The sequence below is a fragment of the Pieris brassicae genome, chromosome 5 (assembly GCF_905147105.1).
Source record: "Pieris brassicae chromosome 5, ilPieBrab1.1, whole genome shotgun sequence".
In the NCBI taxonomy this organism is placed as follows: domain Eukaryota; kingdom Metazoa; phylum Arthropoda; class Insecta; order Lepidoptera; family Pieridae; genus Pieris; species Pieris brassicae.
Genome location: NC_059669.1, coordinates 6,217,091 through 6,244,754, shown reverse-complemented (window position 1 = coordinate 6,244,754; position 27,664 = coordinate 6,217,091). Strand labels below are relative to the sequence as shown.

Genomic DNA, 27,664 nt, shown 5'->3' with positions numbered 1-27,664 from the left:
CCACAGATATTTGCTTAGGTTTTTCACATGATATTGTAGCCGCCTTTTTATACTTCGCTGTTGCTTATGATAATGTGAACATTGCTATTTTACATAGAAAATTATTATAGCTTTATCATTTTATTGTATTATTATGTATTACCTTCTTTCATAATCAATTATAATATTAATATTTAATGCGTTTATGTATATTTTGTTTTTAACCAGGTTATCCCTTTGTTTCCTTTTCATGTTTCTGTTTATTTTTTCTCGCGTGTTTCTCTACATTTTACTAAAAACTGAGATAAGTTAAAACTATTGCTACTAAAAGAAGTGCGTGCCACAAAGTCTATATCAGGAGTGAAACTTCTTTGTGAATTAATTATTAATAAGGTAGAAGCAAGCAAGTTCAATAATGTGCCTTCCTTTATAACAAATTAATTATTATTGGTGTTATTTTATTTCACCAAAAACCTCAAAATTGAGTATTATTATTTATATGTTGCAATTTAATGCAATGTTCCTACTTTGAATACATAGTTAATAGTTAATCGTATCAAGCCACTTGTGTTAGAATAATACGGACGGATACATAAATAACCGCGGATTCTAGCTTCTTAATTTTTTTTTCAAATCTCAAATTAAAAGGTATATTATATGATCAACAATGTTGAATTGACATTTGGCACTTTGACATTTGAAACTTGACTATTTATTTAATTTATGATAATTGGCTGCATGTTGTATTGTAACTTGTACGGCGTGTGTTTTATGCATTTGGTGTAGTCCCAGACATGTAAAGTTGTATAAATATTATGATATAAGATAGAAAAACAAAGTTTTATCTGATTCACGTAATATTAAATTTAATAAATTAAGAGTTTCAAGAAGTAGGTAAATATTTATTTTAGGAAGGTTATGTATATGATTTACATTATTTCATTTGGATATTAAGTTTAAATCTATTTTCAGGGTTCAAAATGAACGTGGATATAAATCTATCTTCGGCCTTAAAGGGGCTAGTGTCGGTTGATCCTGAATCTGTTCAATTTCTTACATTCTCTGATGAAGATGTTAAACAACTTAGTGTTGTAAAAATAACCAACTCTCAGTCTTTTGATTCCTTAGGCAATGCCACACGAGGAGGTCTCTATGACCCTTTGATGGGGCCAATAAGAGATAGAAATGATGAATGTGCTACTTGTGGAAACATTTTGTTAAACTGCCCTGGCCATTTTGGACATATTGAGCTACCTTTGGTAGTAGCTAATCCACTTTATATTAAAAATATGTACATCTTATTCCGTGCTTCTTGCTTAAAATGCTACAAAATTCAGCTAGATGATAAACTAAGATTTATTCTTAAGTTACAATTAGATCTTCTGGATGCTGGACATGTTACAGCTGCCTTGGATCTCGAAAATTTTGTAATTGATATGAAAGATAAGTCTGCCTCTCCAGATAAACCGCACAAAACAATTCGAAAATATCAGAAACTGCTTAAAAAGACAGACCCAGTAACAAAGACATTTCAAAATAAGAACATTGATAAACTAAGAGGTAAAGTAATAAATCATTATTTCAAAGCAATAAATACTTTGAAAAATTGTATTTTCTGTAGAAACAGATTAATAAAAGTTACAACTTCTGATAATAAAATAATGTATAATACAAGTGCAGAATGTGGCACTAAAGGTGGCAGTATAAAAATAATGATGCCAGATGAATTGCAACAAATTTGTGCTTCAATAGCAGAAAATAATGAAGATGTTTTGATGTATTGTCTACCCATTTTGAAATATTCAAAAGTACAACCAATTACTGATATATTTTTCATGAAAGTTTTGCCAGTTTTACCAATCAATGTGAGACCGTGCAATGTTTTAAGAGGTGAAATTATGGAAAACCCTCAAAGCAAAGTATATCAAGCTATTCTGAAAAAGTCCCTTGCAGCTCGAGTAATCCTTCAAATAATGAAATCAACAGATCAAAGCAAAACCATTGGTCAATTGAATACAGAGTTAAGACAGGCTTATGAATCTTCACCTGGGGCATCTCCAGCAGAGAAATTACACACCTGTTGGCAAGAACTTCAGAGAAATGTTAATGAAATACTAAATTGTGAAGGAACTGGGGTTGTGTCTCAAGGATTAAAACAGGTTATAGAAAAAAAACAGGGGGTTATTAGAATGCATATGATGGGCAAAAGAGTGAATTTTGCAGCACGCTCTGTCATTACTCCTGATCCTAACTTAGATATAGATGAAATTGGTATCCCTGATGCTTTTGCAACAAAATTAACTTATCCAGTACCAGTCACTGAATGGAATGTTCATGAATTGAGAAAAATGGTAATAAATGGACCTAATGTACATCCAGGTGCTGAAAAAATAGAGATTAGAAATGGCAGGACAATACGAATCCCACCAGATTGTATAAATAAAAGGAAAAGTCTTGCTAAGCGGTTACTCACTCCAGAAGAATATAAGAAGAGTGATCTGAAGATTGTTCACAGGCATTTAATCAATGGTGATGTATTAATATTGAACCGTCAACCATCTCTACATAAACCCAGTATGATGGCACATAGGGCTAGAATATTAAAAGGAGAAAAGACTATTCGATTACATTATGCTAATTGTAAATCCTACAATGCTGACTTTGATGGTGATGAAATGAATGCACATTTTCCACAAAATGAAATTGCAAGAAGTGAAGCATATAATATTATGTCAGTCCGAAAGCAATATCTAGTTCCGAAAGATGGTACACCATTAAGTGGTTTGATTCAAGATCATGTTATTTCTGGGGTGCGCATGTCTTTACGTGGCACATTTTTTTCTAAGGCTGATTATCAACAATTAGTGTTTCAAGCTTTATCTAGCCATAGAGGTGAAATAAAATTACTGCCTCCAACCATTTTAAAACCAGTATTATTATGGTCAGGCAAACAGGTTCTTTCAACAATAATAATAAATAGCATTCCAAAGGGTAAAGCATATTTATCATTAGTAGGGAAAGCAAAAATCGGTGATAAAGCGTGGCAGAAGGTGCCAGCTAGGACTTGGATTGCAGGAGGCACACCACTTGAAACAAATGATTTGTCAGAAGCACAAGTAATTATTCGAAAAGGAGAACTTTTATGTGGTGTTTTAGACAAAACTCATTATGGTGCAACTCCATATGGTTTAGTTCACTGTATGTATGAGTTATATGGTGGTGATTCCTCAACAGCATTACTCAGTTCCTTTTCAAAAGTTTTTACATTCTACCTTCAGTGGATTGGGTTTACTTTGGGTGTCAAAGACATTTTGGTTGTTGAAGAAGCTAATAAAAAGAGAGATGAAATTGTGCAACTCGTAAGGCAAATTGGTAAAGTTGCTGCAGTAAAAGCCACTGATCTGCCAGCAGATATTGATGACAATGTACTTAAAGAAACTATTGGAGAATTGATGGCTAAAGATCCTAAATTTCGTGCTAATCTTGATAGACAATATAAAAATATGCTTGATTCTTACACGAATAATATTAACACTGTTTGTTTATCTCAAGGTTTATTAGAAAAATTTCCATCAAATAATCTTCAATTGATGGTACAGTCTGGTGCCAAAGGTTCCACAGTTAATACTATGCAGATTTCTTGTTTGCTTGGGCAAATTGAGTTGGAAGGTAAAAGGCCCCCATTGATGATATCTGGTAGATCTTTGCCCAGTTTTCCTCCTTACGAAGTTTCACCAAGAGCGGGAGGATTTATAGATGGTCGCTTTATGACAGGTATTCAACCTCAGGAATTTTTTTTCCACTGTATGGCAGGACGTGAAGGTCTTATTGACACAGCTGTGAAAACTAGTCGGTCAGGCTATTTACAAAGGTGCCTTATAAAACATTTAGAAGGTTTGAGTGTTGCGTATGATCATACCGTGCGTGACGCTGATGGAAGTGTGATACAATTTGCATTTGGCGAAGATGGATTAGATGTATTAAAATGCCAATATCTAAAACGCAGCCAATTACCATTCCTTGACATAAATTCTAATGCAGTTGTTGGTAAATCAGTTATTAAAAAGCTTAAGGAAGATGGTGACATTAAAATTGTAGCCAAAGCTCAAAAATCTTTAAAAAAGTGGAAGAAAAGGCATGGAAATCCTACAGATAAAGAGAAATCAAATGGGTTTGCACTTTTTTCTATCCAGACCAAGAAAGACATCAAACTGGACGAAATGCCGACTGACCAAACACGTGACCCCTATTATTGGGAATTAGAAAATTTGTGGAGATCATTAGATGAAGATGAGAAGGCACAGTACACCAGAAAACGGTGTCCAGACCCAATACCAAGTAAAATGTCTCCAGAGTATAAATTTGGTGTTATAAATGAACAATTAGATGGTCTTATTCAAAACTACTTAAAAAATCGCAATAAAAACATGTTCAACGAGTACACTGACAATGATAAATTCGACGAAGTTATGAATGCAAAATATCTAGCATCTATGGCAGCACCAGGAGAACCTGTTGGCTTATTAGCTGCTCAATCTATTGGAGAACCTTCAACCCAGATGACCTTGAATACTTTCCATTTTGCCGGTAGAGGGGACATGAACGTAACACTGGGTATTCCGCGTCTAAGAGAAATTCTTATGACTGCTTCTGTAAACGTTAAAACTCCTAATATGGATATACCATTCTACGGCAATATATCAGGCTTGACCCAAAAAGCAGAAAAACTACGAAAGAAAATGAACCGCGTTACCGTATCCGATATTCTGGAGAAAATAGATATAGAATGCGAAATTGTTACGCAGCCTGACAGGAAATTAAAGACAATTATGCGGTTTTATTTTCTGCCATATAATCAATATAAAACTCAGTACTCAGTGAAACCTTCGCAAATAATAAAACACATGCAAAAAAAATTTTTCACAGAAATGTTTACAATTATCCGTAAACAAGCCAAGGGTAATAGTGGAATTGCATGGTCTACTGAAAAAAAGAAAAAAAAGAAGCTTTCTAGTGATGATGAAGATGATGACCCTCAAGATGAACCAGTAAAGAAGTCTGTTAATATTGATGACAGTTCAGATGAAGAGGGCCCAAATGATGATGATGATAATACAGAGGTATGATCAAATCTGTAAAAGAATGATCAAAATGCAATCTTTTGCAAGAAATAGTCTTATCCTTTTTTATATTATATCATCTCTTTAAATGTTCAATTTGTCAAGCATAGCTTTTTAAATATAAAGTCTTAGACCCATAATTTAAAATATAATCTTCATAGTGAAAAAGTCCTTTGACATTACCTAAGTTAATTGGATAAGAATATTTTTATGTTCTGCCATATCATCCACTTTTGAAGATGTTTTTCGTGAGTAATATTAAAAATATTCCGTTGATGTTTTCAGGTAAAGCTGCGAAATAAGCGTGCTGAAGAACAAGAATATGAAGATCCAGAATCAGATGAAGAGGAGAAATCTGATGAAGAAGTTGAAAATGATGACGAAAGTGTTAAAGAACGTGATGATACACAAAACATCTCTGTTGCCGACAGTAAAGCAATGGCTGACGTCGTGGAGCGAATTAGTCATGCGACCAATTATATATTCGACACCAAAAACCACCAATGGTGTGAACTAACTGTTCTCTTTCCTATATCCTTCCTACGAATTGATCTTACTCAAGCGTTGCGTGAAGCTGCTACAAAATCGGTCATTTACGAAATCAAGAACATTAGGCGAGCAATTACTAATACTGAAAAAGGAGTTTTATTTTTAAGGACTGAAGGAATAAATATCGTGCAAATGTTCAAGTACAATGATTTGCTGGATTTGAATAAACTCTACAGTAATGACATACATGCAATTGCCAATACGTACGGAATAGAGGCAGCAAATAAAGTTATAATTAAAGAAATCCAAAACGTATTTAATGTATATGGCATTGAAGTTGATCCGCGACATTTGTCACTGATAGCGGATTATATGACTTACAATGGAATCTTTGAGCCCATGAGTCGTAAAGGTATGGAGGCATCATCGTCGCCCCTACAGCAAATGTCATTTGAATCATCACTTATATTTTTGAAGGAGGCAGTTCTAAATGCCAAAGTAGATAATTTACGCTCAGCGTCTAGTTGTCTTATGTTAGGACAGCCGTGCCGCAGTGGAACAGGTGCTTTTAGTTTACAACTTTGTAGTAAAGTTATAAGTTAGTAATTATAACTGTTTTGAATTAATTAATTAACAACGAAGGATATTCGTACTTTAAGGATAAATAAAACATAAAAATATTAACCTCGATTTATTTCTCAAAAGCTGTAAAAGTTTGTTGATATAAAATTTATTTTAATTAGTAAGCCTATTTTAATGGACAGTTTTATTATTGGCCAGACGTTAATATTACAAACTCAACCGATATTTAGAAACGATGTAACGAGGCACTATTATTATATAATATATTTAAGATAATTTTTAATTCACATTGGAATAATGGTATGTTTCATACCATTGGTTTTAAAAGCTGAATTCAATATCGTCCTACATTTAAGCCTACAATAATATAAATACAAAACACCTTGTCTATGGTAAAACACTTCAAGCTACTTTAGCTCAAATATTCTAAAATGATCACATCAGCTCCGAGCATGCAACGCATAACGCCGCAAGTTACATAAAACTAAAATTATAATTTGCCTTACAATAATTGCTTAGCTGTGCATATTTACTTACATAATTCGCATATCATTTTAATAAATTCAAATTCTTTATTGGCACAAATATAAACTAAAGAATGTTTTTTATGTCTCATTTGCCAAAAACCAGAATTGCGATACGTGCTTATTATTCAGACGTGAAAATGAATTCTTTAGATTTACTTTACTTTTGTTTTCTAGTCTTCTGTTATTCGAGATGCTGCAATTAATTTGCATATACAAAATTTCTTTCTCAACTTCAGTGCACTTCACAATACTCTCCATTCCCAGCCAGAATTTGACCGATACAACCAACAAAATTTACGATTACGACTGCAGTTTATGTCAGATTGACGTCATCGTTGTTTACAAACAATGACAAAGAATAATTAATGTCTTTGGCCATGATGCGGATGGATGAACATTTTATTGCGAGGATTGTGAGAAATCACTGGCTTGGACGGTAACATTTATACAAACATTTGGACCCTTATATCGTCACAATATAAATACTTATAGAATACAAGTTTGATAAAAATGGGAATTTTTGTTTGTCTTTCTTACATTTAGATAGATTTTTTCTGTATTATAAAAATATATTTTATTTTTAAGATAACACGGCGCACTGAAACATTACTTGAATATTCAAAATGTGATACCGTGGACTAAGGATTTATGAGTGAAAACTTTTTTTAATGCAAAAAGAAGGCTCTAAACTTTCCCGAATTTTACCAAACGAATTCTTCACACTCACCTAAATATCTTTCACGCAAGCTATACAATACTTCTATGGTAGTTAATAAACTAACATTTTATTAATAAATATTTAACAAGATGATACGAGTTCAAAGGAATACTCAAGATAATATCACAGCCTCATTGATGTGCGTCTTCTTGTTTACAACACAGACTGTATGCAACATAAATGATAAATGCAAGTAAATTAGGTTACTTGAATTTATAAATTTTCACAATATAATTTAATTACCATAAGCATTCTTTTACTTTTAAAATCATGTCAAATTTGTAAAATAATTTCACATTATACTAAATTTGTAGAAATATTCCTACAGTCTATAAAAAGCATCTTTGTAACTCGTATCATTTTAGCTCGAGGCGAACATATCGGTTTGTTTTTTAAATTGTGTGTGAAATATAGGAGTTTGCCGTCAATAAGTTGAGTTCGACAAAGTGAGAGCTGTCAAAAAATTATCATTCACCAGTTGCGTTCGCCGATCGTTTCGAGCTTTTCTACTGCGCGGTCTCAGCTGTGTTTTCGTAACTCGCATTTTTCCTTTCTAATTTCCTTGCTTTCTTTTCCGCAGCTTTTTTTGCGTTAGCGTCGTCATCGGCAGGATTGTCCCAGTCCTGCCGCCGTCCAGAGCTGAATAAGTTGTAGAATGTTGCACAGAATATATAAACACCGCCTGCGATGTAGAATACTATTCTCCATTGGGCTTGTGATGGCTAAAAAAGAAAAAAAAATGCAGGTATCGTATGAGCAATTGATTATACTTGACACCTCATTTAAAAAGTCTATAACTTCACCTTGTAACGGCGGCTAAAATATATTATTTATTTTTCAAGTTACAATTGCTAAAAAACATTCATGTAATAATAAAACTCAAAATATTAATTTGAAATTTATTTTCATTAACAAACAATTTATCTTCTTAAGAGTAAACGTCATTATAATATTGCATTAATGAAGTCATGAAGCCAAAAGTAATGTCAAATGTGATCTATTAAATTGGTCCTAAGACTTATTTTGCTAACCATTTTGGTTACTTACTAATTATTATTTTTTATAATTGACATTTAGAATGTTAGATTATTATATATAAATTAGGTCTTCTACATACATATTATATTGAAAGTAATAAAAGATCTTACGTTTCCGTCAATGATATATCCAGCGATGATGGGTGCAAGCAATCCGGTTAGGTTGGCCAAGCAGTTTGTAAATGCCATCAGAATACCCGCGAAACGAGGCGAAATGTCCAAATGGTTCACCTGGGAAACAAAAAGGTATTTACTGCTTTTTGATTGCGAGATTTCAATTGGAAAAGGTGAGTTACGAGACAGCAAGTCTTACAGAGACGTAAGACAGATCAGTGGAACATCTTAACCACAATATAAATTTTACATAACTGTACAGTTTTTTGTTATAGCAGATATCGTTAAAAACAAATCACTATATTTTTAATGCATTATATCAATCCGAATTCAATTATTTATTTATTTACACTTCGTTACACTACAATATAAAAAAATTGAACATAATTAATCAATAGGAGGGCAACTGGCAGCCTTATCGCTTTCGAGCGATCTCTTCCGTGCAACCACTGTGACTAAAGAAAAAAAATGTATTAATATAATGGTATGGCATGGTATACATTTACAATAATTTTCAAATATAATTTAAGAACACAGTTGATTCCTGATTATTAAAAGTTCTCACCTTAAATCCTGAGTAGATACCACCGTTGAGCCCAACACCAATGGCGAGAATAGCGACGGTCGCGGATGGGTTGCAGCCTGTGTTTGCTGCGATGAATAGACCAATTGCTGGACCGTATTCACCTAAAATCGTATATTTCTTAGTAACAGTGATCCTGCTGTTCATAATAACACACAACTAACGCTGAAATAAATTATACGACCTTATTATAAAACGAACTGAAGATAGTTTTGTTACCATGGTTACCACTTACCACGAAACGTACACAGGCCAATGGATAATAGTAAAGAATTGAAATATTTTGTGCATTACACAGTGTGATGCTATTTTTAAGTTTTTGTAGTCGATTTAGATGATATATATATCATAAAGTTTTCAAATGAGTTGATGTATAGTAAGAATTTTTACGTATATTAGTATTCAGTGTTCAAACTAAGGAATTATGTACTCAGTCTGGAATCGTAATGATTAAACTTTCAGTTATAAAATATAATACATTTTGAAAATAGAAAAAGCATATTTTAGATTTTCGTATCAAGAATATTTTAGAATTTTGTTGATATCAAATGTTATTAATGTACTTACCAATACTGTTAATGATCTTCCTGACTTGTGTGTGGTTAAATCGTCCGCTGGACAACATCCAGTCAGCCACCACGGAGATGAACATTGAGAAAAGCCACATGCATAGGTAGGGCAGAGCTGATACGAACCCGTTCTGAAATATTATGAAAAATAATATAAAATATAGTATGGAATAGGACAGAAATAATATTTTCATATCAATTATTACATTTCTTCTTAGGCCGTAGGTAGAAAAAACTTTTTCTGTAATTGAGTAAAAAAATCAAACGCAAAATTCATAGCATAACATACCGTTTAACGCGGTTTTAATTCAATTAGAAGGCGCGAAATGATTCATAAGATTGTTAGCCTCATTGACCCCACTTGAACATTGACAGTCATTTGATTAATTGCCAATTCGTGTAATTGGGGTACCTTATTTTATGTACCAACTTTGCCTCTTTTATCTTTCAAATTCAACATGAGGGAATGTCCTTTACGCTCTTAAGTGATACATTATTCAGTGTCTATAGGTATGTTCTTCTGTTTCATGTTATCAAAATATTATTAATTCATGTAGGTAACTTAATGTACACTTAACAGTACTGACGGTCTTAAGGCCGTTCCATATTACTTTCTCTCTATAGTTGATTCATTTGTTAATTTATTTTTTTAAATAATAATAAAATTATTTTCGAAGCTTCAGTTCACGGAGAAATTATGACCAATTTGTGTTCCGTAATATAGTTTGTATTTTTTATTAAAAATAAACAATTAGAAATAAATAAAATAAATGTAGTATTGTCTTTTGTTAACATACCGTGACCACGCACGCTGTAGAGCACGCGAAACGTCGGAAAAAAAATTAAATTTAAAATTATGTAAATAATTTTAAGTTTATAATAATAACATATAGCTTCAATCCGTTTAAAAAGTGTTTTCTTAAATAAATGTACTTCAATATTGGCTCAAGGTCTCTCCGAATTTTTTATTTTTGAAAACATATCACTCGCGCAAACAGCATATGCATGATAAGTTGGCCGCGTTTTAACAATTAGACTTACATCTTTGATAGAGAAGTGCAACACTTGTCGCATAAAGGTTGGCAGCTCTGTCATCAAGGTCTCATAGCCGTAGTTCTGTCCCATGTGTGCCAACATTATCGCCCAGAAGGGCATGGACATCAGAATCTTCTTCCATGGGATTGGTGGTGACTGGAAATTAAAAAATATTATAAATATGCCATTCTGTTAATATAGAATGTCCAAACTATTAAAAAGATATTATCGTTTGATACATGGAACTCTGTAATTAGTGCTTATAACAGCTATAATATTATTCAAAAAGGTTTTATTTAAATTTTATTTCTTATGTTATCATTGTATACATAACAAGAACCACAACGACAAGTAGTAATAACATAACAAAATTATTGTTGCAATTTTATTACTTTAATAAATTAGTATACGTTATAGCCAAATATTTAAAGAACTACTTTTCTTGCTTAACGCATTTCATTAATAGTGTTAAACTTACACTAGATCCAGCAGCGCCCCACAAAGAGTTTAAAATGTATTTCTTCTCAGCTTCCTTGATCCTGGGACACTGTTCAGGGTCCTCGGACACGAAGAGCAGGAAGGCAATACACCAGACAGTCCCGATCAGACCAAATACGTAGAATATGGAAGGCCAGCCACCAGCGAACCCGTAGGCCGAGAGAAGGCCAGATAGGGGCATGGAGATTACTGTGCCGAATTGGGCTCCTAGAATGATAACGAAACGTTTTCTTAGACCAAAAAGCATTCGATACAATAAAAGAGGCGGGAAAGGAATTGAATTGTTTAAAGAAACTCTTACTTTAACCGGTTTTTATAATGTACATAAATAACGATTTGTTGATAAAACTGTGAATAAATTTCATGGTATTTAAACTATATCTCACCGGCATATACAGCTGCTCCCATCCGACTTCTCTCGTTTGGTGGAATCCACTTCGCTAACATAGCGTGTGAACACGGCACTATTGGTCCCTGAAAAGCAAAGCAAACGGGTTCGAAATTCAAATTCTCTACTATATTCGCCATATGATAAAGTTTACTTTATTATTTAAACAAGACAAAAGAGTAGGTATTACTTTCTGTCATATTAACGGTTTAAATGGAGCATAAGTATGGATAGGTGAGGTTAGGTGGAATCAGATATATTTTACCTACAATAAAATTGTGATCGGGAATTCCGTTGTTTTAAAGCTTAAAGCTATTATAGGAATTGGGCTAAATTTAAAAAATCGACACTAGACGATAAACAAATTTTTACTATTTAAAACAAAATATTAATGCTATATTATTTTTTGATGCTATTAAACGGTACAGCGTGCTGCTAACTTCAATAATCACACAAAATTAGAGATGCTGTGATATAGTGAATTATGAATCAGTAAGGTCCTTTGGACGGGCATTATTAACATTACACATTTATAATAATTTATTAAAATTAGTTTACCTCTCCCAGTCCTTGTATGAATCGCACGAGAATAAGCCAAGGATAACCAGCTTTGGCTGCAACCGGCACTAGAAGACCGAACACAGAGTTGATCAACATTCCTACTCCGAGGAAGAGACGAGCTCCGTACCTGCAATTTTAATTTTGTTAGGTTTCTCTTTGACTGTAAGATTTCTACACTAGCCCAAATTTAGCTATTTATTTGTACTCTCAGATTTTTTCAGTTTTTATTTATGATATAGAAATTCCAGTTAATTAGAATTATGGGCAATAATATTCATAAAAGTATAGCGTTATATAATGTCCAATCAGCTGGTTATTTTGTCAATTACCTAGTAAAATGAAATGTTAATATCTACAACTGTTTCATAAAGGCACTTTTCCCATTTCCTACTCACAGCACGTGACGGCAATAGTACATTTTTAGATCGTTTTTGGCCGCAGTTTCCTTGCCATCACTAAATTTAGAAATTATCACACTTTTCCAACATAAACGCTAACATTTGTGTCTTCACGTCATATTTGTCATTAATCATACGTGTAGTATTTATAACTTAATTACACACTTAAAAATTGATTCATATTCACTTAAGAATTATTTTATCGTGAAAGATATAGATAATAGCTCACCTCTTTGAGAGTATACCGAAAGGTATCTGAGTGATTACGTAGCCATAGAAGAAGGAAGAAAGGATGTAGCCCTGGAGGGGAGAACTCCACACAAACTCGCCGTCTTGTTGTAAGACTTCCTGCAAGAAAATGTAGCCTATGAATAAAAGGTCAAAATGTTCAAGTAATGTTATTATTAATATTATATATTTTGATGAGATCATGCAAATCATTAGTAAAATTTGGTTAACTTTGTTACTTCTTGCGATGCTTTTTCGAAATTTCAAAGATTCTTTCTAAAAACATACTTAAAATATAATTATATTAAGATACACTAAATCGCTTTGTTGAAAATTACCGCGAATTACATGTCTGTAGGCAAAACGCATTTTTCGAATTACCTTCGTGGAATTAGGGCTGACGTCACCACACTCGGTGTCCATAGCTTCGTGGCTAACGGGCAGTGCGGTATGGTTGACCATAGCGACGATAGCAACCGACATATTTGTCCTCATGACGTAAGCGTTAGCCATCCCTAAGAACAGCATGAACGTCACCCAGTGCCGAGTTCCCAAGCCACCTGCAAAATAACACAATTGAAAATAGTCTCAGGATATTTGAACCAAAAAAAATACAAAATCGAATTAATCGATAATTAAAATAATTTAAGAAAAAAGAGCAGTTGAGAAATAACAAAAATGAGAGAACATCTGAAGTTGAACATATTTCTATCTTGTACACCAATATCATATTCATCACGCGACTAAGAACTGTAGAAAATATATAAATAACGTCTATATTTTTCAATTAACATTAGCACTTATAGCTGTTTTACTGTTAGTATTGTTTAATTACAATTCCTGCATAATTAATCAAATTCCTGCAATCAACTCTTGTGCAACAAATTCAAAATTACACATCACTTTGAAAATAAACGAACTCAGTTCTGCTAACTTGTTTTGTTTTATTCTTAATAAATTTATCATGCTCGCTGTATTGTTCAATTAATATCTTTTTCATTATAAAAATAATTTGTAATATAATTATACTTTTTAAGCCTTATAATCATATTGTTATTTTTAATTATACAATTAAAATAAAGTTTATAGTAACAATTTAAGTATTCTTAGTATAATTGTTTTCTTGTTACATGAATTTAAGCTAGCTGTAAAATTACGAAATAACTACATAGTTTTTAGTTTTCATTTTCTATTAAAACAATTACAAAACACGGTCACAGATTTTGCGTTCTTTATAGGATTAAATTGCATCCATTGTTGTTTACATTTTACTTTAGATTAAGCAATAATTTCATTAATTGGGACACAAAAAGAAAACACTATTCTTATCTTTATTTGGATTCCAAGCCTGGTTTTTTTTAGATTCAGATCATTTGTAGAGCATTTAGGTGAAAATTGTTTAACACAAATTCAAGAGATTTGTTATGATGGCGAAATGTAAATATGCACTTAAAGATTCAAAGGTATGAAATGGCTTTCATATAAAGGGTACATTATATAGGTCCATGAAAACTTTAAAATCAAAGTTCTGTAGTAAGGTATAGAGATTTTGTATTTATTTTGTTCTAATAGCGTATTTATATTTTTTTGTATCACAAAACGCTTTTTGTGAAACTTTTGCGTGATACAATGATAATAATAATACGCGCTAATACTGAAAACGCGAAGACACCCATTTAGACAGTTCAATGAAATAGTCGCGTGACGTAAACAAACATGTTCAACCAGAAAACGCTCATATTTTAGGAAGGAGCTTATAGTTAACTAACTATAAAATAATAAACTATCTAGTTTATTGCTACGTTGGCAAGAGTAATAGTACTTTTTTATGCCTCTTTATAAGTTATACTGGTATACTTTTTTATAATATATATATATAAGGTAAGGTATTAATATATTAATACCTTAAACATTGTCAAAAATAACAACATGCAAAAGCATCAGCAGATCTCGAAACTGTGTCTGAGGCCGGTAATTTCTAATACCAACGGCGATCCCAATTTTGGATGGATTTTTCATGATTTCGATAAAGTTCTTTTTTCTTTTGACTTAGTTATTTGTAGAGCAAATGTCTTAGTCTTGTGTCTTAACCTTGGCAGTCGGGATTGCTAACTCCCTGGTGAAACAGAATATCGAGTATTGGGATAATATTGGGGTAATTGTACTTCGAATATTGTGGATATGATTTACATCTATAATCATTTACTTATTATGAAAATGTTGATTTTGCTGATTGTATTGACTTCCTAGCGGTTCCAAAAATAGATCATAATTTATAGTCTGTGACGTTAAACACGTCGTGTTTGTACGTTTAGCTTTAATTTTTATATGAGCTACTAGTTAGGATTGTAGAAAATTTTACTTATAGAAAATAGGATTCTTTTACGCAGGCGAATTCGTGATAAAGCTTCTACATATTTGTATAAGAATTTATAGCGCTTCCGTAGGGTTTGCAAGGCTTCTTTGACCCTTTTACACAAATTCAGATAAATTTAGCTTTTAGTTATGATTATTATTATCAGCGTTTTTGAGTTAATTATGTATTTATACGAGTTTATATTAAAAAACCAGCGGCGCTGCAATCTTTCAGGTGAATCTTGCTGAGTTTCTCATAGGTATAAAAATATTCAATATTTCGTTTTTAATATCGGGTGAAGCCACGCGATTTTCTAATAATTAAATACATTACAGAATAATCAGTGGATAACTGTCTCTAACTCTAACAATCTCTCTAGATACCTACAAAAAATTTTATAACTTTGTTGCAATGTAATCTATATATAACCCAAACGTTTAGTGGTTATTTCCTCTGCTCGTTACTTCAGTAGTCAACATCTCTATTGTGTTGTACTTCTGCAATTGAAAAATTACCTAAGCAATAATTGCCAAGGATTCTTCAAGAAAATGTACGACAATGCACTTAAAGCTAAGCTATATGGATTATGATTGAAACAAATAAGCTATAGAGTATAGATCATCAGCCAACGTTGAAGTCACCTGGATGAACTCATTTAATATCAGCCCCCTTACGCTGCAAATATGTATACACCAATTCCTATATGATAGTTATCTACCTCAATGAAGCATTGGCCAGGTACAATTATAAAAAATTGTGGATCTACAAACCCGATATAATTATTATTATTTTAACAGAACGACATCAACTAGGCCAAGGTAATAAATTGAATAAATAAAAACGTACGATGCATGGTCTAATGATAGATAAGAACACCGAAATATTAAAAAAATGAAGTGTAATTTTAAAATTTACTTTTTTGTCTTTCATAAATTGCGAATAAACCTTCCCAAATAATAATACTTAAATTTAATACTTTTATAAAGGCGTCGTAGAAAATCAAACGAAATAACTTTCCTACTGTTTTATAGTTTCATGCACATTAACCCGATATGCTATTAAACAATAAATAAATAGTTATTTAATATGTTAATAGTTTCAGGCTATTATAGGCGCTTGCTTAGCCAAATGCCATTGCACGTTTTTATCAATTTACACGTTAAAACCCATTGTTATTAATACAAGGTCAGAATTGATGGCTATTATTATACAATCACGTTTTGGTCCCGTCTATTATATAAATTGTTCCCGTGATAAATCTGAAACATGTGCGCGATTCAATAAACGCAATATTTTGTATCGTCTATTTCTGAAATGAATATACAGGTGTTAAGACGAACAAATTCTGATATCTGATTAGATGTGATGTCTTTCGCTGTTGGAAATAAATTTAGTAGTAGACTCTACTACGAACAATCTACAATGGAAGGCGTATCGAATTCGAAAAACCATTCTGTTTGGGAGCAGCAAATAATCATAAAAGGTGAAATGGTGCAGCTTTGTTTAAATAAGTTGTTAATTCTTTAACGTGCGTGAGTAATTATTTCAGATCAACTTGGAGTATGTACAATTAAATGTAATAGAAACAGTTTTTGGTATTTTATAAAAAATAATCGTCACACCGAGTGAGCGAACACAATGAATTTTTTATCTCGATGACCTTGACCGTCACAATCATTAAATGCTTCCAGGTAATAAATCGTCACGGAAAATCGAGATTTCTATATAATTTATTAGTTTATGACATATTTATTTCTCAATCGAACTTTCTTTCTAGTTAAAATAAGGCTGGCCACGTATAAAGAAGGAATAAAAAAGAACACGTCAAACTGATATCTGCCTCCTTCGTTTTTGTCTAAGGCAGTTAAAAATATGTCTTCCGAATTTTTCATCGGATAATTAACTATTATTTGAGGTTCTAATTACTTCCTAATAAGGAATACTAGGATTATAACGAACATATTTTATTATTTTTATGAACTGTCGGAGTTGTTTGAAATTCAAAAAATCAAAACGATAACATTTTAAAATTCTTTTGACATTGTTTTATACATGATAACGTCACCTTAAGCTTCTATAAACTCAGTAAATACAATTACACATACTCTTTACTATGTAGGCGTGGTGATTATCTATTTATCTACTGATTATAATGGAAATGTTTCACCGGCGCGATAATTTTAGAGCATCAGGCTTATTAACGTCATTAATTAGTTTTCATGAATCATGTCCAAATCTTTACATCATGTCAAAATAATTATACATGTTCCCTCTATGAATTAAAGTCAAATTGTTAATCTGTAATGTAGACAATTTACTTTAACGATTACTTTTTTTTTCAACATACGTAAAATAAATAATATCACGCCAAGGACTTCGTTTGTTTCATATAGTAAAGCAGTAGCTTAGTACTTAGTAAAGTATAACCTAAATATTGATTTATAGTCGAATAAATGAGTCCCCTTTTTTGTTTTTGGAAAGTCATAAGCATAATTTACCTATCAGCGCTTTTTAGACTCAGAAAGAGCTTGAAGCTAAGGACTAAGAGTTCGCTCAGTTTGTGATTATGTATAGTTTAAACTACCTACGTATCTAGTATATAACTGTCTAGGTATAGACAACTTTCGATAGATGTATCGATGTTTCGATGGATAATATATTAGAATAGATACATACATATATATAGAATAGATACAATAGATTTGTGTTTTTGTATGTATGTTTGTAATGTTTTCACACAAAAACTACTGGACTGATTTCAATTAAATTCTTCCACCATTAGAAACCTGCATCCTCACTGACTGACAACGGATATCTACAGTAAAAAAAGTAGAGATCCCTTATTAAAATGCAATATTATAACCCAAGGTGTGAAAAAATAATCCATAAAAAATTTGTCATCGCGTGCGGTGTGGAAACTATTGATGATAGTACAAAAAAAAGTTGTACAGTATCATAGAACATATCAATATGTAACAAAGAATGCACATGGACACTTGTATATTGGCCTATCCTGAGTCGGAACTCCAAAACGTGAAATTATTTTGCTGCCGCAAAACAAAACGTCAAATGTTGTGTCTACGGCAGTTCTAAGACACTGAAGTTCAACAAATAGATAACTTCTTTAATATTATAGAAAAAAGTTTTTAATTTAACAATTTATCATAATCAATATAAAAGCTCCTGGACTGATCAGAAAAAAATATTTCATTACCTACTTGAAATTATGAATTTTTCAATACCAGTATTTTTAAATTTATTGATGTCGGACATTCAACGTAAATTTTCTCACGAATTTAAAAATGTACTAGATATACATAAACCAAGAAAAATAAAATCTGTATATTGATTAGATTATGAAGGTAAGTAGGTGTGTATCTAATAATATGAAAGGAAGTAATTAAAGTCCCTCTTAATAGACTTTCCACTACCACGAAATCGGTATCTACATATATATATGCGATTTTCTATGACCGAAAACCCCCACGAATTTGATAGCTTTATGGTTGGCGCCAAAGTGAACCTTCACAAAAATAAACATAGACTTCAGAATATCAATAAATTATTTATAAAGTATTCGAACGAGATAAGAATCAATTCGAAGAAACGACTATGAACAAATAATTTTTTTAGATACTTTTGTGATCACTCAACATAACATTACATGCCTGTTATAACAACTATTGATATCGCTCTAATAAAAAAAACCAGTTACTCTACAAGCTTTTAACGTCTATGCCTCAAATATTCAGGAGTTAAGGACCTGTATTTGTTTCGTAATCATTTGTTTTTTTCTAAGACGCCAGTAGGGGATCAGCCTTCTTTCTGTGCCTGACGCACGCTGTTAGTTTTTTTGAGTCTAATACCGGTTTCATTACGTTGCTTTTCTTCACCGTACTCGCGAGTAATGGTTCGAAACTACGACGTCAGGAATGAGAATCGCACGTTGAAGTCTGACACTCTGATTAGCGTAATTCAAGGGAAATATATTTTTTAAACGATTGCCATAATAAACGAAAAAGAAAATAGTCTTCTATATAGATGGAAATAAAATATATGTATGTATAACATCGAATTTAGTCAGCTTACTAGCCTGGACAAAATAATTATTAACTCTGGCTATATAATTTTATGACAATATTTGTTTCACTTTGGTAAACGTTATCACAGTTAAATATCATAAAATATTGTATTTTATTTCAAAATCCGCGAAAGTTACTGATAGAAGAACTTTCGCAAGTCTGTGGTCCGAACTTCGTAGTTCTAATATTTGTTAAGATATGCTTTAATTAAACGATCTAAAAGTCAATCAGCGCAGTCCAATTTAGGATCACCGTATAAAACACCGGAAAATAAGATAAGATAGTGGAATATTGTTATACTGATAGTAGATAACGATTTAATTTGTATTAGGAGCATCACTAGGTCATTTATTAAGGGCTTAAAAGTCAGAAAAAAATAATATGGTTACTTGGGTAGGAGAAGCAGAAGCGTAGCGAAGCAGCATAAGAAGGAGAAGCGAAAGAAGGAGTGTATAATATTTGTAATGTTACATATATCAGAAGAGCGAAACGTATATGCTATGGTACAGCTATGAGGGCTACATATTGTATTTACATTTATATAGTGGTGTATTTTAGAAAAGTGTACGTAAAAGTTAGAATATTAAACCGGAAACTATGAACTACATATATGGACTTTCTATATTTTGCAGTATTTTAATTCAAAAGTGTAATAAATAGTGTGTATAAATAATAAAAAAAGTCGATGCCTAGGTTTTGGAACGCGAAGAACTCGAATCCAAGTGAGCGCAGTACTATCATCATCGTTAAATTTTTAAAGGGGTTTTGTATATCAATTGAATGACAAGTTAGGTAATGTCGAAGACTTACAAATAACATACTGGCCGAAAGCTTTAGTCGTGCGTTGCACGCTTTGTACCAGTATCTACGTTATACGATTGTAAAAAGACAGACATAAGTAATAATTAGCAATAACACCCAAAGATATCAAATAAGGTTATACTTTATATTTATTCATACTTCATTGCAAATATAAAAGAAACACAAATAACACAATACATAACAATTATATATAAGGGATGCAACCGGCGGTCTCATCGCTAATAAGCGATCTCTTCCAGGCAACCCTAGTAAGAGAAAAACTAAAAAAGAAAAATGATGAGTGCCAGAAGAGTACAACCAACTGTTATATAAAATCATTAATCTAATAAAAGTAATATAAAAAACATATATTAATAACAAAGAAAAAAATTAAAAAGCTAATCTTACAGATTCATGAATAGTGATGCAATAAAAAAGAAAAGGTAACACCAGAATTACACAAGTTATAATAGTCAACGCGCTCATTAAATTAAGGATTTTCCAGCCATATGACTTCAGCTTAAATAATTTAATATTCAAAATAGCAGGTAAATGTTACATAGCGATAACAAGTATAAAAAACTAACGTACGGTAAAAAAAATAAGTTTAATGATTAATTCAAAATAAAGAACCTAGAATCTTAAGACAATACCTTTATACACCTTCGGCCTTTGATCTTCCAAGTCCGGCTGCTCCCAAACCAACACATGGTTACCGCGAGAGTTAGAAACCATGTTAGATGGAGGATTATTTATAAGAAAATGAGGAAATTTACGGAAACCACGCACGAAAAATTCCGCTTACGTCACATTGGGGTTACCAACTGGTATTGAGGGTTGATCTGACATTGCGAGGGGTTGTTTACGGACCGAGAATCTGTAAAATACTGGCTGGAACGTGAAGCGCTTGAAATATGAGTGGAAGCGACTCTTCAAGGAAAAATGCGCTTAAGAATAGACGAAGCGGTGGCTCTAACATTAATTATACTTTATGATAACTGTTTTAAGGTTTTTAGGCATTGAATATAAGTCTTAGCTATTGTTTTCACTGTAAATGTGAAATACACCTTGTATACATCGGTATATACATCGATATATACATTATCTTGAACAAGCACCGATGTGCATGACAAGACAATAACTTATTGATACAGATGCTGTTATTTGAAAATATCAATTTAATTGAGTTCGTTACAGAAAATAAAACCACACATCCACACCACATTTTATATGTCCACGATAAATTAAGTTCTGGGGGCAAAATTCAGTTGTGATAAGGTGAGAAGCATGTCAAAAATTCATTAAATTTAAATCTTACCGTGAAAAAATATAACATAAAAATCTTTACTTGCATGTACAGCTTACAGCATCTGTAATACATCTTTAGTACGAACTACAAAGCGCGGCTAATCGGCGTTGTAAGCTGATGTGAAAAATTACACCATGAAAACTCGAACAAGCGCCATAAGCGCTCATTTGGTATATGAATTGTGAATAGAAGTGAGAGGGGGAGGGGAAACCACGCGTTCGCGACGTGAGGTGACGTCATGTAGTTTTTACTGAAAACTACTTTTTGCCGACAGACAAACCGTTATTTGATAGGACTGCATTAGCTTTCAGTTACTTTTGTCTATAGATTTTTTAGTTATTATATAATATTTATATATTGAATAACTTTTTGTTTTTTACGACGTCATTACTATCAAGCGGTAATCTAATTACCAAAAAATTAACAAATACTTCGGAAAGTACATGAAAGCGCAGAAATTTGCATATGTACCGTATTTTGATTTCATTGCTTTCATTTCATAACAGTATAGTACTACATATAATACCTAATATATTTAATGTCTCGACATTGAATGACAAACAAATATTGTCCAGACGAGGTGATGCGGAAAACTAAAAAAATACTTAACTTTATTAGCAAATAGTTTGACAGGTAATTAAATGTGATCTATGTTTTTGAAATACATATTATTACCGTCATTAATAATATAAAAATCTCTAAAATATGAATACGACAGTGACATAGTAAGTGTTACGCTTTCACGCTTAAATGTTAAACTAAACTAGCTAAACTGATGGAAAATTGCAAAAGCTTTGATCACGGACCACTTCATACGTAAATAACTCTACGTTAAATGAATTATATATATAATTCATATGGGTAGACATATGTTGAATATAAAACTGAGACGATAAAAATATTCCTAACTCCTTCAACCAAGTATGAATCATTTTGCTTTTAAATTTATATTAAAGTAGACAACATCACCTATACTTATGGACATCTACACTACACTAATATTATAAAGAAGATTTTCTTTTGTTTGTAATATATAAACGATAGAACGAAGATTTTTAAACTCGACGCAGCTCATCATTCTTGGAGATGCCTCCTACCTGCCTTCTCGACGCCCTTGGTTATCTAAGATAACCGTGTCATACACATGTTCTTTTCCATTATATTTCTTCTAGGTCATGTATTTTCGACTTGTTCTTGAGATATTATAATTTAACTACACTAGTAATAAACTAAAAAACGAGTTACCCAGATAATTTTAAGGACTAGACTACTAGTCAACTAGAAAATTGTTAAAATTGAGGGGAAGATAAAACTAGATGTTAATCTCGTTATTGTAAAAGGATAATTCAATAATGCCTTAAACCTGAGGTTTCAAGTTCGTATAATGTTCCTACTGGGTTTCGAGATTTATTTTATGTCTTCCGTAAAAAAAGTATGTGGCAACATTTTTGTGTGACCAAAAGTCTTACTGCTCTTAAGAGTTCCACTCCGTTTTTTAGAAACATGTTTTATACGATATTGTCAAAAGGACTTAAAGTGTTAAAAAAGGTTTTAACTAAAACAATATTAAAAAAGTAATTGGGATAAATTGTCTTTATATATTTTTAAAATTGTAACTTTTAAAAATTTTACGTCTAGCTACTAACGACATCTAGTTGATTGACATTGATCAGAAAAAATATTAAACCGCCATCTCTGTCCAATTGGTATAGCTTTTACATAGTTCGTTGTTCACGTCAAACGCGATCATGTGACTCAGCTAATACAAGTACTTCGATGATTCGCTAGATGTCGCTTTAATAAATCAAGCATTGTTTTTGTTACGTGCGATACGTTCGTGACGATACAGATATACTTTATTTTTTTTATTAAACCTAAATTCAAATAATATCCTTTTCGTATCTTTTAAACCATTAGAAACTACAAAGCTGCTTACAACGTGTTGAATATTCTAACTTCACTTACAGTGCTCTAATTAGATTATTAACAGTTAATAAAAAATAATGACATTGAATTGACTTCATTCATTAAAAATTTACATAGAAAGTGATTAAAATTTTACTTAAATTGACTTACTGACTTCCTTTTAAGAAATAAACGTAAACGTGAAGACATTGACACTAATTAGGTATGGTATTCTAGTTGCAATTACATATATAATTGTTTATTTTACTACATCTTCTATAAGCAATAAAATTATTAAAATGGTAGTGATTTTATTTATTGTAAAGCATGTCACTGTACAACTTTAGAACAATTTTGGAGATTGTAATGAAGATTAATTTCTTCTCCAGACACTCAAACTCAAAAAACCTTTCGGGGTTTTTGAGCAGGCTTATATTTCGCCAAGTATGTTTATGATATGATATTAATATATACTATCTTTATATAATTATGATTTTTATTTTTAGTAGGTACCTATTTATTTTTGTATACTTCTTATTAGAAAATCGGTATGTTGCATAAAAAATCCTTAGTCATAAGTATCAACAATAGTTGGTTGATGGAAATCAGTGAGGCGATGCTAAACAGCGACCATCCGGTCCAAATGGTCATGTAATTGTACCGTTTATTCAATTCTTAAGTGACCACACCTATGTGACACACCGTAACCTTCAATATGTTATCAATTCAAAAAAAGGAAATATTTTGTAAGTTTTACATATGAAACTTTATTCTCAAGTACAAATAGAACGACTTCATTCACTTACACAATGGTTATCGGATATATATGTATATGTATAATAAATATTGTGATAAATTCTTAATTTATAAATACCACCAGTACATAAGTTACAACTCTAAAATAATGTACCAGGCAAACATAAAATCTAAAAAAGTTAATATTATGAAAGTATATGTGTGAAATCCTGTAGTCCTCCAATAGGACATGACACATCGCTATATCTTGAACATAATTCTTTAGATGAGTAGTAGCTTAGAAGTGAACACACGATGTCGATTTTTCTTTTTAAGATATGACGGTTTCCTTACTGCGTTTTCTTTGTAAGTATGAGTTTGGAGTACGAGTATCGCACGTTAAAGCGACTTAAGTCTAACACAACTCGCAGTAACATAAATGCTCTGTATATCACATTAGTATAAAACAATAAAAACGTATGTATATTAGAAGAAAAGCAATGGTTTTTATGTACAATGTATATTAAAATAATAGATTAATTGTACTAGGAAACAAAGCACACATAAATAATTCCATAGTTTATGAGATGGAACCATAGAAATCCTTAGCTAATGGTATATGTAAACAATATATACGTATATCTTAATAACGTTTGAGATATATAATACAAAAGAAATAGTATTATTATTTTCATATATTTATTTACCTAGATTTTTTTTAATTCAAGGCTCAGAAGACCAAGTGCAAGATAAAAGATACAAAGGCTAATTATAAAGTATACGGGCGCATTTCATTTATTGTGGACATTTTCAGATATAAAATATTTACACATGTAAATATTAGCCAAAACCTAATACATGTATAAGAATGGTTTTTCCTTTACAGCGCTTATGAAAAATATTTAACAAAGGATAGCAATACCTTATACCTAGTAGTTGTTACGTACTTCTATTTATCTCAAGTTACACAATAGGCGGGCAGGACACACGATGCCAGCACGTTTTTATTAGACATAATATTTGACTGTTTCATAAACAGATACGACAGGCAATTCCTATAAAGGCAAAGTGTTTTCCCCAGAGTACCTCAGGTGATAAATGTTTTTTTATTTGTTATGTATTAACCTAATTCAGTTGAATTATATATGATAGTTGCTAATTTAAAAAGTATTATGACTATTTATTAAAAGTAAATTTTTAAAAACAGCAAGAAGCAAGACTTTCATCTAAACGTCACAGTTTCCAAAACGTTACCAATCTTATAAGGTAAAGTCTAGGCTCTTTTATAAAGAGGCGCACAAACTCTTGAGAGGACTTCCGCTGGGTCTGGCAGCCGATATCATAACTCGCTAGTGCGTAAATGTAATGCTTTGTAAAGAAAAACGTGGAGAATATCTAGTCCTCGACGTGGTGGTGTTTAATGGGCTATGAGTCGCCCACTAAAGGCAAGGCATCGTTAGTGTAGAGGGAATAAATGTCTGTGATCGGCCGTCATCGGCGATGATTATAACAGAACGAATTCTATAGATTTTGAAATAATATTTTTTCCATTCATTACTGAACCTAAATCTGTATTTATAACAATTTTTGATAGTCGTCATATCACAACAGTATCTGTCAGTAAATGAACGTTCACGATCGTTGTTTCGAGAGTATCGAGAGATGCGATAAAATATCATACATTAAGGACCTATCCGGCCGTCAAACTCCAAAAAAAACCCATAATTCCTTTCCATTTTTTGTCATGGTTTCTTTAGGGAATGGAAAAATATATAGTGGAGTTGAGTAGTTTATGTATCCATTTTGAAAGATCGATACACGATTTAAATAACTTCGCTCGATTGAAAAAAATCCAAACATAGCCAATTTTTGACACTATGAATTCATTTTATTACGAAAATGTATACAGAACATGAATTTGACATTTACACGATATTTTTTATCGCAAGCCAAGTAATCCATTTGGATAAACAAACTTAAAAAATTAATTGTTATATATAATTAATTGTTAGTATTACGGGCCGGCGCGCCTCAGTGCTCCAGCTCTGCATTGCGCACTACAATCCACCTCGAGACACTGACAAAACAATTCGTGGATAGAGCCTTCAGGAAAAGTTTTTGAATGTTTCATTTAAAAATAACACGCTTAAGTATCACGTATTTTCTATTGCTAACCTATTGTCACTTACTTACACTTAAATTACATTCTGTTTGAACGATTGTAGTGAGACTTATCTGATACTTGCTATGTAGGTCAATCCCTTTCAAGTGTTATTAATAATATCTTATTGTATACAGCCATTGCAAACTCAGGGTCTAACAAACGAGAATTTAAAACGTTGAAATAATATTAGAGAAAATGTTAAGACGATTATAAACCTTCATCATTCATATTCTAAAATAAAAATGCAATTCAAGTTAAAGTTTAATTTAATATTTAGGTACATTGTTATATTTGATATTTCAAGAAGCAAGAACTTTTTTTTAATATTGAACGGATACCTAACGTAACTTTCTTTTAAAAATTTATTGAATTATGTTAAGAAATTCTGATTGAATCCCCTTCCGTAGTTCATCGTATTAGTCGGTTATGAAGAAGGAACATACTTCACACAGTATTTAAGTATTAAAGCCTCTCCAAAAATATATAGTTGTCTGTCAAGTGCATGTACACTATTTTGAACTATTTGTTTTATTTATCTATCGTTTGTTTGTGATTTGCACTATGATTGTCTTTTGTTTTTCAATCACGTTTTATGACACATCTCATTTCTTTATAAAGTATGATTACTATTGATATGAAACAAAGAAGATTTATATTAGTAGTTGTAAATAACCTCATAAAACTAAAGCGATATTCAATACAAACATTTAATTAATTCTTACCACACAATTTAATTTGCTTTACAAAGTGATTTTAGTTTTGGGTTTCTTTCGCGATTGAATGAATGAATGTGTGAAACATTTAAAATAAAAAGTTGTGTTATTCCCTAGAATTTATTAAGCTCTGTTTAAACTTTTCGATATCTTTTACAACTAACGTTCACCTTACAACAAAAATAGTTCGAATTATATAATTACTATTAACCATTTATATAGTCCTCCAAAACCTATTTTGTAAAATGTCTGATAAATTCATCAACTTCAAAAAGAGACGCGATAAAAATATCACAATTTAATCTTATTTCACTTCCTGGTTTACATTATCTTTGACAGAAAAAAATCGCTTCAGTAAACTTCAGTAATTGTTGTTGATACAGTATTAAGATACCAAAAGATACTGTAATTAAGACAGTGACTTTGTTTGTTATGCCCATATAATAGAGAAAGAAGAATGAAGGGGTAGACTACAGCTTACATATAAAGGTGTTTGCTTACTACATCGTCTCATACTATAAACGTGTAGGGCACGGAAATGTGGGTAGTTCGTGCTGGATTTTTTATTTCACCACCTACGCCTACCGTTTTAAGCCCTGCACGGACCGTGAACCTTCTTAATATTTTCGATGAAAATTCTAGTTTATATTTAAATTCGCTCTGTGCATGCTATCTGTGTTTTTGTGTTTTGTGACATTTTTCAGTCATAGTATGACACGGTATAGTTGACAAACCTCTTTCAGCGGTACATACTTCGCGGTACTTAGGCCGGC

At 31.8% G+C, this 27,664-nt stretch overlaps 2 protein-coding genes and 1 long non-coding RNA gene across 5 annotated transcripts in view; 2 read left to right on the top strand and 1 right to left on the bottom strand.

Annotated features, from left to right (window-relative positions):
- Nucleotides 1-725: 725 nt before the first annotated feature.
- On the top strand, nt 726-6,266 carry LOC123710186 (DNA-directed RNA polymerase I subunit RPA1). Of its 2 annotated transcripts, none has more exons than XM_045661941.1 (3): nt 726-869; nt 952-5,099; nt 5,385-6,266. In XM_045661941.1, exons 2-3 carry the CDS (start codon nt 960-962, stop codon nt 6,189-6,191), a joined length of 4,947 nt encoding a protein of 1,648 aa, XP_045517897.1. In that variant the 5' UTR covers nt 726-869; nt 952-959; the 3' UTR covers nt 6,192-6,266. The 2 variants fall into 2 exon arrangements, with proteins under 2 accessions (XP_045517897.1, XP_045517896.1); XM_045661940.1 differs by having other exon boundaries at nt 726-873.
- LOC123710187 (putative inorganic phosphate cotransporter) overlaps nt 6,267-27,664 on the bottom strand; it is a 38,055-nt gene continuing 16,657 nt past the window's right edge. The window contains exons 1-11 of one of the 2 annotated variants that reach the window (XM_045661942.1): nt 20,719-20,943; nt 13,208-13,386; nt 12,828-12,946; nt 12,198-12,327; nt 11,638-11,725; nt 11,232-11,458; nt 10,760-10,909; nt 9,717-9,849; nt 9,132-9,253; nt 8,564-8,683; nt 6,267-8,137 (exon numbers count right to left, since the gene is read on the bottom strand). In XM_045661942.1, coding sequence (XP_045517898.1) covers nt 7,922-8,137; nt 8,564-8,683; nt 9,132-9,253; nt 9,717-9,849; nt 10,760-10,909; nt 11,232-11,458; nt 11,638-11,725; nt 12,198-12,327; nt 12,828-12,946; nt 13,208-13,386; nt 20,719-20,800 — 1,566 coding nt within the window. In that variant the 5' untranslated portion in view covers nt 20,801-20,943 and the 3' untranslated portion in view covers nt 6,267-7,921. Of the gene's footprint in view, nt 8,138-8,563; nt 8,684-9,131; nt 9,254-9,716; nt 9,850-10,759; nt 10,910-11,231; nt 11,459-11,637; nt 11,726-12,197; nt 12,328-12,827; nt 12,947-13,207; nt 13,387-20,718; nt 20,944-27,664 lie in introns of those variants that run through there. The other variant, XM_045661943.1, reaches the window with a different exon arrangement.
- On the top strand, nt 18,455-19,871 carry LOC123710188. The gene is made up of 2 exons (XR_006753805.1): nt 18,455-18,544; nt 19,662-19,871. It is a non-coding gene; the product is annotated as an uncharacterized LOC123710188 (long non-coding RNA).